Genomic DNA, 9,769 nt, shown 5'->3' on the forward strand with positions numbered 1-9,769 from the left:
CTAGTTTTGTCAGATAATTACCAACAAACATTGACATTATCAAAAGGTGCTTTATTTGAGAACTTTGATAGCTTCTAAACTGACATTCATGACCATTTCTGGATTGTCCCTCGTCTGCAGCTCTCCTCACGTTTTACAGACACAAAGTGTTTGTCGATGTGTCTATGTTCCATGATTACACTGCAAGATGTGCAAAACAGCATCCCCCCACTCTTGTGCAGCTGGGTAGGAAACTGGTTTGCGACCACAGTGAAGTTAGTTTAAGTTGGATGTTGGATATTTGCGCTCCGCGGAGTTAGCGGCGTCTAGCTCATGGCTGACCCGAAACAGGAACGCTGATGTCAGCTTCTCTACATCTACTCATCTTTCTTTCAAGGGCTTCAAGAGGGTTAAAAATAAAAATTTCTGAGTTCAAACAGTTTTTTTTCCTGTTTACAACATCCCACACTGAACAAAAGTTAAGTGTGTGTGCAAAGCTGCTCGGTGCCAGGATCCTCAACGTTCCTGCTTATTTAAATGCTTCTTCTTGCTGTTTAAATCTGCGATTAAAGTAAAGCCTCAGCATCAACTCTGTTCTGTAATTAATCTCCATAACAATACCAAAGAGCAATGTTTTGACGTGAGATCTGTGAAAAATTATTGGTTGTCACTGAAATGAATGAAAACATATAAAATGCAGGGTTAAATATGTGTAATTCAGCTTGTACGAAGTTTACACATTTCTTAACAAAAAAAGTCAGGTTTATAGAAGAAGGAAAAAGACATGAAGATGTCAGAGTATTTTACAGATGTGTTCCTAAATTCACCTTCAGACATCCTGCCTTTATGTCTAGAGGTTAGTATGAGAATAAAACCTTTGATATGAACAATAATTTAACCTGATGCAGTATTTTAAGGTTTAAATGTGACATTTCTTTTTTCTTTTTTTAATGACAAAGTTATATGGTAAAAGAAAAATAAGTATGATGAGTTTGTTAGCTGGTGATGTGTGCAACAGCTGAACTGTGTAATTTCTCTTGTTTGGTCTGGCAAAGTCTGTATTTGTTTTTTGTTTTTTTTATTTGACAACATTTGATATTATGATACAGTTTTTTGTGTCAGTTGTAACGTGTAATCTGAAAGATGTAATCTAAATCAGTTCTTTTTCCCCACGTCTTTCGGCCTTTTAAGTATTGTAGAAACTAGGTTTTTCATACCTGCACATCTTTGTTGTCACTTTGAGGTTATAAGCTGTTCTCTTTGCTTTAGTCCATTATGTAATGAGAAAAACAGTATGGAGTAACCCAAACGAAAGTCCTTGAATCCTAACCCTTTGATTATCTCAAATCTAAAACAAACAAACAAACAAAACCTAAATACACCAATCTACTAGCACCAAATGAAAACTCAAAAGAGCAGTGCAGTAGTTTAAAAATTCAGTTTTGTGTTAAATTAAATTACAGAAGTCAAAATCACAAAGTGTTAACTATCATGTTTTTATGGTCACTTACACAAAAACAAACAAACAAACAAAATATACTATTTGCTTTAAACTGTGGTGATTGGCGGTTTTGTGTGTGTGAGTGCTTCCTGGTGGGCGTCTCCTGAGCAGGTGACTGACACCTCATCATCACTCCTCTCACACCTGTGACGGATCAGGCTGATCAGAGTTGGAGAAGTATTTAAGGCTGCAGTGTGAACCAGACCAGCGCTGGAGCATTGTTTACCATTCGGTAAAGTGCAGAGCCTGTGAGAGACTTAGCTGTGTTTTTTGTGTACTCCCTGTCGTGATCTTAGTCTGTCTTTGTTTCTGCAAACCTGTGTTCAGGATTACCCATCCCTCTGGAACCAGTCTGGCCTGCCTTCTACTGCCTGCCGCCTAATTAAGTACTCATCTGCTCAACTGAACCTACCTGTTCCTGCCACCACTGTTTCCTGGATTTCAAGACTGGTCAGTCATCTTAAGAATCATCACCTTACCTACACTTGGAAAAGTATTCACCTCACCTGGACCTCAATCTCTGGAACCTTCACCGGACCATCGCTGGACAAGGATCAATCTCGTCATCTCTTCTGTGTTCTGGATTCATACCTGTTCAGTAAGAACTATTCACACGGAACATTACCTGTGCCATACCTGCTGTTCCTCTCTTCTCCGATCCCATACTCACCTCATTCTCCGCTCCTCAGGTCCTGGCTCCGGTTCCCCCTGTAAATATTCCTTGGCACTGTAAATAAATTCACTTCCCGTCACCTGCTGGTTTCTGCGTTTGTTTGTGGCCGAGCTGCTCGCTTGGGTATATCTGAAAACCTGACAAGAACTCTGCAAATATAAACACAGACTTATGGGCACCCGGTCCAAAAGAAGAGCTCAAAGAGGCCAAAGTTTACCCAATATGAGGACATTTTGTGTCTAAAAACAGATCCACAGAAGACTTGATTTAAAGCATAGGTTCCATGTGCTTGGCTACACAAAGGATAAAGTAATTGTGGGAGCGGATTGCAGTCAGCTATGACTTGCCGCGGAGCCGCGGGACTTAATGCGCTGCTGACAGTTGATGTGCTCTTAAGGTGTCCGCTCGGACACGCTCTCAGAAAGAGAGTACGTGATGTTTGGGTATTAAGTGTTCAAAGGCAGGTGGGGCAGGACTTGGCCAGGTCACAGCTCGTCTTTTTACTGCTCTCTTTCTTTTTGTTGAAGGGTCCAGGACAGGACAGGAAGGGACGGGACGGGACAGAGGGCGAGGCTACATGGATTGGTGGACTTTGTTGGCTGCGAGTATTGCCTTGCTCTGGATATTCTGTTTTATAGACGGTAAGACAAAACAGCGGGTAAAGATTTAGGAAACCTCTTTTTTTTTTTCTTCTTCTTGGCTCTTTTAGGTTGACTGCATTTGGTTTATTTTAATTAGAAGAAATGGCCAAAGACTGACTTCAGTTTGTTGCAAGGGCCAACATTTCTCAAAAGATGGACTGACCAAGAAACCCTTGATGATAATAATAATAATAACACATGCATATCATCCAATAGCTCATATATTTATGAGTATAAATCTACAGCAGTGTCGTCTAATTTTGTGAAAAGCCTTGTGACAAATGTCTCATAATTTTTGCAAAAAGTTCAAACTGTAATTCACATTTCTATCTTCCTCTCCAGTAAGTGTGGGACTTTGTAGCGTTGTGTCGGTGCAGTGAGATTTGCGGGCCGCCGCACACAAAGCTGCAGAGCAGACTTTAATCCAGTGGCAGACGCTGTTTGTAATGGTTTGTGACATTAGTCACCGTGTTAAATTAGTCTCCACCTGACCCGGTTATACGGTCTTATCTCCAGGTAACGCCGTGCTTGAGCTGCGGCTGCTCTTCCATGCTCTGACCAAAGCTACTTGCCACCTGTACCTGGCCCTGCTCCCGCTGCGCAGGGCCGCCACGCACTTCGCCGACTGCGCCAGGCTCCTGCTCACCCATGCCCAGCAGAGCCCACCGCCCCACGGCTACGTCCACCAGGGCCCGCCGCTGGCCAAGAAGGGCACGCTGCACTTCCTGGAGGGCGTGTGCGTGGTGTGCGAGACGGTGCCCAACCTGATGGGCGCGGCGCTCAGCTTGGGCGCCGCCTTCTGCCACATGCTGCAGGGGGGGTTCTACATCCTGGCCGCGACCCTCCGCACCATCCAGATCAACCTGTTCTCCCAGATGAATGGCGAGAAGGAGAGGTGGGACAGGGAGCGGACCAGAGCCAAGGAGAGCGAGAAGAAGATGAATTGCAAAGTTCTGGAGTACATCTCGGTGTTCTGTCAGGACCCCGTCAGCGCGCTGCGCATCAAGGTTGACGTGCCGCCTGTGTACAGATAAGCTCCGCCCAGCTAACGCGATATTTACCACTTAACTGGCACATGAGAGGCCTTCGGACTGGTTCAAGGTGCAGACGACTGGTTTGATCTGACAGGAAGCTGAACTTTGACCTCTGGTTTTCAATCACTGCTGACAGAAATCAAAGAAAGTTAAATGTGGAAAGAGGAAAACAATCCATGGTGCGTTTTGTTACATCTGTTGTGAATTTATTCAAATGTAAATAAATTCAAATAAATGTCTCAAACAAATGAAATCTGATGTTTTAATACCTCAAAGCGCTTCATTTTTACTCCCACAATTAACAGCTACTATACATATACAGCTAGCTTACAGTTTAGTGTCAAAATTCAATTTATTTTAAAGTGCATTTACAACAATCAATCTATTAAAACAGGTTAAATCACATCAACATAATTAACCTTATTAGAAATAATAATTACAAATAATAATTCTCCAGGTTGTAAAAGACAAAAATCTACAAAAGAACAAAATCAGACATGTGGAAATATAAGTCTAAGAAATTAACTGTAAAAACATCTAAACATGAAGATAAAAAGAAAATTTCAAATTTTCATTTGTTTTCACTTTTATTAAAAAAAACTCTTAGCATTTGGTTTAATTTTTTAATTTCAAGAAAATATATTATTTTCTAAATTATTTTCTTGAAACATATTTTCAGGAAAATTATTAACTTTTTAAAAAAGAATTTGCTTCAGTTCCTCAGCTTTGAGAAATGGGAGAATCCGAAGAAACATTTCTAAACTGATGCAACTATAACATGTTTCAAGGTTTTACAAAATGTGAAAACATTTTCTTCATATTTTTTAACATATAACCAAACATATGGTAGGAATTTGATGAAAATGTAAAGAACGTATTTTGATATTTTCTATCTTTATAATTGTTTTAATCACTAAAACATGGTCAGGTAGGTCATTTTGATATTTTGCTCTTTTCCTATTTTAATTTTTCTCTATTATTTCTGTTGATTATTAAACTACTGTTTACAAATTCAATCCACATTTTTATTTATTTATTCTTCCTATAGTTATTTATACATACCTCCTTTTTCCTATCTTATTCTTCTTTGTTTCCACCTTTATTTTCTTTTTCTTAACAACATTATTTTTTTCTTTAGAGACTCTTGTTTTGATCTTTGCTGTTAAAGAACAGATTCAGATTTTAAAACTGACACTTTCGGGTCTCCGTCTCGAAGTTGTTGTTGTTGCTTTTAACTGATCTTAGTTGCAGCAGAAAATGGCTGACATCATAAAGAAAACCACGAGGCGACGCCACGGATGGACCTGCTCCTGCTGAGACTACAGTCTGGCATCGGGTGCGGCCTGAAGACTCTGCGGACGCATTTTTCCAACTACAAGACAAAAAGCCATCAGGCTGTCCTTTACTGGCGTGGTAAAAACAAGCGAGAACTGTTTCATCAACACGGTAAGGAGGTTAAAATCGTCAACTTCAACGCGAGGCGAGAGGAAAGAAATCAAATAAAGTTGTGTGACTTACGGAGCGTGTCTGCAGCTCTCCTCACAGCTGCTTTGTTCACTTTGTATTCATTGTTCTCAGATCTGAGATCAGACAACACAAAACCAAATCACAATCAATAGTTTCTCACCAACGTAACAAGATATATTTCAAACAAAGCAGCTCTTCAGGAGCTGATCTTGTTACTCACGTCTTCATCCTCATCACAGCCCCCAGTCTCTGAAGAGCCGACAAAACGTTTTTCTGAATGTTTGAGGAGAGGGCCTCGTAGGTGTGAAGTTCACCTGAACAGAACCAAAAAAAGACACAACCATACGGGTTATTAGAGGACATTTGCTAATGATCCTAAAGGTCAGAGGTCATTATTCTTCTCTGGTTTTACCGGACAGGATGAGACTTGTAGCCCAGGTTCGAACAGCTTGTAGGAACTGTTTCTCTATGAAAATGTGATCTGCCTCTTCACAGAGATACCTGAACATCAGCTGGACACAAAAAACAAACAGATTAAATCTCTTCCTCTGCATCTTTCTGGAGCTGAACATTGAGCTTTTACCACAATGTATCAAGTATTAAAAATAAACAATTCTGCCAACAATAAATAAAACACAAACTGTACTTTTAGGTGAGTATGGTATTTTAGTGCTCTGCCCTTCAGTCATAGATCTCATTCAACATGTCACCTATAATCCTGTCATAGTGTCCAGAAGCGTCACTCTGTCCCTGCTGCCATCTGTTCTTGTCTGACTATCATTCCTTTGCAGAACACCATAAATTTCACCTTAGAGCGCGGCGTTATTGTAATGAAAGATACAGATAGCGTACCAGATAAGAGTCTATGAAGGGTTTCAGCAGCTCCTGCAGGAACGATAACACCTCCAGCCCTGATTCAGAAAACGTCACGTCATGCTGACTGACATGGACCGCTCCACATTTCTTCAAAAGAGAACATGCCTCCTCAAAGTCCTAATTTATAGGAAGATAAACACAGTTATTACATATTATAAATAATATGCAAATATTAGCAACAATATAAGTTGTGTGAACTTGTAATAACTCAACAGAACAGCCTCTTTTATCAGTTACACCTCATTAAAAAAAACCTGGTTAAATTCCCTTTTGATCTGTCTGTAGAATACTCTTAAAAAGAAAGAAGTTAATTTTAACATGACAGCATCACACAGACGCTGCAGGTTACTTAAAAGTCTTTCAAAGCAGCGAGCGATCAAGTGATTAAATGTGTCTTTGTTTGTCTGTCTGTCGCCAAAAAGTCTTATGAACCGCTGTACTGACTGTAATGAAACGTTCAGGAAGTAAGAATTGGACGTACATCTACAACTGATTCACTTTTGGAGTCAGTGTGTGAATCAATCTTGTTTTTAAGTGTTTTTTTAAGTTCATTCTGGTGAATCTAAGAGATAGTCGTGCAATAAACCCACCACAAAGCTATCTCTGAAATATAAAAATGCTTTCTTTCCCATTCTTATGTACAGTTTTAACTTTTTTACACCCTGAACTTTGAATCTACAACTTTAAACGCAGAGTTTTTGAACTCGGAGAAGCTATTTGATTCGATGGCCACTATGAGAAGGGAGGAGTTAAAAGTGATATTTAATTCAGAGAATAATGCTGAACTGAGCTGAGGGCTGATGAGCCTGTTTACCTGAGAACATCTGCCAGGGATGAAAACAAATTCATTTGAGAAAACATCCTGTAGGAAGCAGAAGTAGGCGAGGAGCTCGTCTGTGAAAAGGAAAAATGGATCTTGGTGAGCTCGAGTTCACGTGTCGCTTTATGAAACCTTACGCTGTGACTGACCCTCACCTCTCTGCGTGCTTCTTGTGACGCTCACGGCCGCAGCGAGCATGGCCGGACGGGTAAAAACGTGCAGGCACTGATTGCGATAGGAGGCCAGCATCAGAGCGGCCGTCGCCGTCCTCATCAGGCCCTCCTCGGGGCTGACTGGACGTCTCCGCTCTGGTTCTCCCTCCCGAACCAGGTAGACACGGCCCGCTTTACGATGAACGACGGTGCGATGGAGCGCCACGGTGGACGACATCACATCTAAATCAGAAATGTGCTCTGCAGAAGAAGGAATTATCGGCACATTATTTATGTTCAGGAGGGAAACACAGGTTTATGTGCCTGAATGTGTGCACCTAGGAGGCTTGTGAAGTGAGACCATTCAGTGGGATGGGGGCTCTCAAGGTAAGTTACTTAAAGTGTATTAATCCACTGAACATGTCCTGAGTGAACATGAGTGCTTGTGCCAACTCACGTTCATCTAATCTGTCTGATCTACCTCAAAGCAGATCAAAGCAGCCTTACTGCCCTAAAGGTGTGACGCTGACTGGAGGGACGAAAACTGTTCTGCCTTACCTGACCTGCTTCACTGGTAAAACTTACAGACAAGCGCCACCTACTGCTCAAATTAAAATAAGCCGCAAAATCTCACTGCAACAGGAGCAAGAAGTACAGTACCTTGACACTGTATTATTCTCAATTTGAATCCTAATCTAGAGGGTGATTTTTTTTTTTTTTAAATATCAATATTGGCAGCTTATATCTAAAATCTGTGCATTTACAAACCCACCAGGCCAGTTTAGGTGAGCTCCAAAGTCCAGCGCCAGCTTCCTGAGCCAGAGGGTTTTGTCTGTGAGCTGCTGCCACGGCAGACCCTCCTCTGCTAAAACTGAGGCGGGAACCTGGAGCAACAGGCAGGACATCAAGGACCAGGGCCTGATCAGAGAGCCGTCCTCCTGGAGCCGGACCATCAGATGAGCCAGCCAGCTCACGCAGGCCTGAGCCTCTGGACTGGGCTTCTGAGGAAGATCCCTGAGAAAAGATATGAAGAGGAGAGGAGAGGCTTAAATCTTCTTCCAGAAAATCGGATCAAAATGCATCAAATCATCCCAGAGAAGACACAGATTTGTTCATAGTAATGCAAATTACTTAGAGTGAAAGATGCAAAAAACATTTTTGGGGGGTTTTCCAGGTAAGTGTTTTTCCCTACCTGGGTGTGAGGTTGTAATAGCAGCGATTTATCTTGCCCTCACACAGCTGCCGAACAGACAAGGGACGGCCAAAGTTCACGTGCATGCTGCCGTAACTCTCCTGCAGAACTCTGCTGGCCTTCAGCAAACCCTGCAGAGAAAAAAAGGAGACTATGAATATTTACCAATGACTCCTCAGAATAACTCTAATAGGCTCAGAATGTTATTGTTTACAGCCACACTACATCTGCTTAGTATTAATTCTTACCCTCTGAGTCAGCATATGTGCAGGCCATCATGACAGAGTGAGGTCATGTTGACACCTACTGTAATTTTTGTTTGTTTCTGCTGACACACAAACTGTTATCAGCATTAAAAAAACACTATGACGTTCACACCAAATGAAGAAAGAGTTTAAAGGTGAGTGTGTTCTAACAGGAGGATAGCCTCCTGACTAGTAGTTCAAGTTTGTCCTCTGTGGAGGACATTTGTAAACCTGAATACCTCCCACTCACTGCATACTACTAAATTAACTCCTTTTGCCATCTACAGAGGACATTTATTCGTCATTATTAGAGCCAGTACTACAACTCCACAAACCTCTAGATATAGATGGTCTCAAATCTGCAAATACAACAACCCTGAGTTAATTTTTTTCACTTTTTATGTATATTAACATCAGAAAATCCTAAAAAAAAATTGTCCAATATTATAAGAACGGTCACTCGCTGCATTACGGCGAGAGAGTTTTGATGTTGTTTCGACATATTTTCAACGATCCAACGAGGCAGGATTTCACTTCTCAGTACATAGAGTTCAGGAGGCACAGAGTTTAACTCTGTGTGGATCGTTGTGAGAAAAAAAAAAATGCTGTACCAGCAGATGCTAGACTAGGTTAGTTCACATGTTTAGTCTTCTGTGAAGTCATTTCACAGTTGGAGCAGAAGTACACGCTGCAAAAGAGTTAAAGTAATCACCCCGTGTTTGTGTCTAATGTGGTTAACCTCAGCTGGAAGTAGAACAAACCCTGTCATTTAAAAACACACTGCTTTTGGTGCTTTCCTTTAGACGTTATCATTGTTTAGCTCAAAACTCATCGGGTCATCTGACCGAGGCTAAATCTTCATGCTAGGTAGCTAATATTACTGACGTATCAAAACCTGAGCCACGAAGCTGAAGCTCTTTTATTTGAGGTGGACCAGTTGGTAATCATGTCTTTTTTCCTCAATAATGAACCAGTTACGTTTTTGATCATTTGCAAACAAAGTGACAGGACATGAAAGTCTATAAATATCTGTTCCCTTTCAGTCGATTCACTCGGTACAACATATGTACTATGGGATATCACGCTCCCNGCGTGTCCTGGCTGAAGACACCTTTAATCACGCCTTTAGGCAAATGACGTGATGACGACAAGTGACAGGCCCCGCCTGCACTATGTAACCGTCCGTCAT

At 41.4% G+C, this 9,769-nt stretch overlaps 1 protein-coding gene across 1 annotated transcript; it reads right to left on the minus strand.

The window, feature by feature from the left end:
• Positions 1-4,117: 4,117 nt before the first annotated feature.
• Positions 4,118-9,595, minus strand: LOC108242440 (dihydroxyacetone phosphate acyltransferase). The gene is made up of 10 exons (XM_025008368.2): positions 8,584-9,595; positions 8,336-8,466; positions 7,916-8,157; positions 7,147-7,404; positions 6,986-7,065; positions 6,148-6,288; positions 5,708-5,807; positions 5,516-5,609; positions 5,347-5,408; positions 4,118-5,200 (listed from the first exon to the last, which is right to left on the minus strand). Exons 1-10 carry the CDS (start codon positions 8,596-8,598, stop codon positions 5,148-5,150), a joined length of 1,176 nt encoding a protein of 391 aa, XP_024864136.1. The 5' UTR covers positions 8,599-9,595; the 3' UTR covers positions 4,118-5,147.
• Between the last annotated feature and the right edge of the window lie 174 nt (positions 9,596-9,769).

Source organism: Kryptolebias marmoratus, linkage group LG19, assembly GCF_001649575.2.
Source record: "Kryptolebias marmoratus isolate JLee-2015 linkage group LG19, ASM164957v2, whole genome shotgun sequence".
In the NCBI taxonomy this organism is placed as follows: domain Eukaryota; kingdom Metazoa; phylum Chordata; class Actinopteri; order Cyprinodontiformes; family Rivulidae; genus Kryptolebias; species Kryptolebias marmoratus.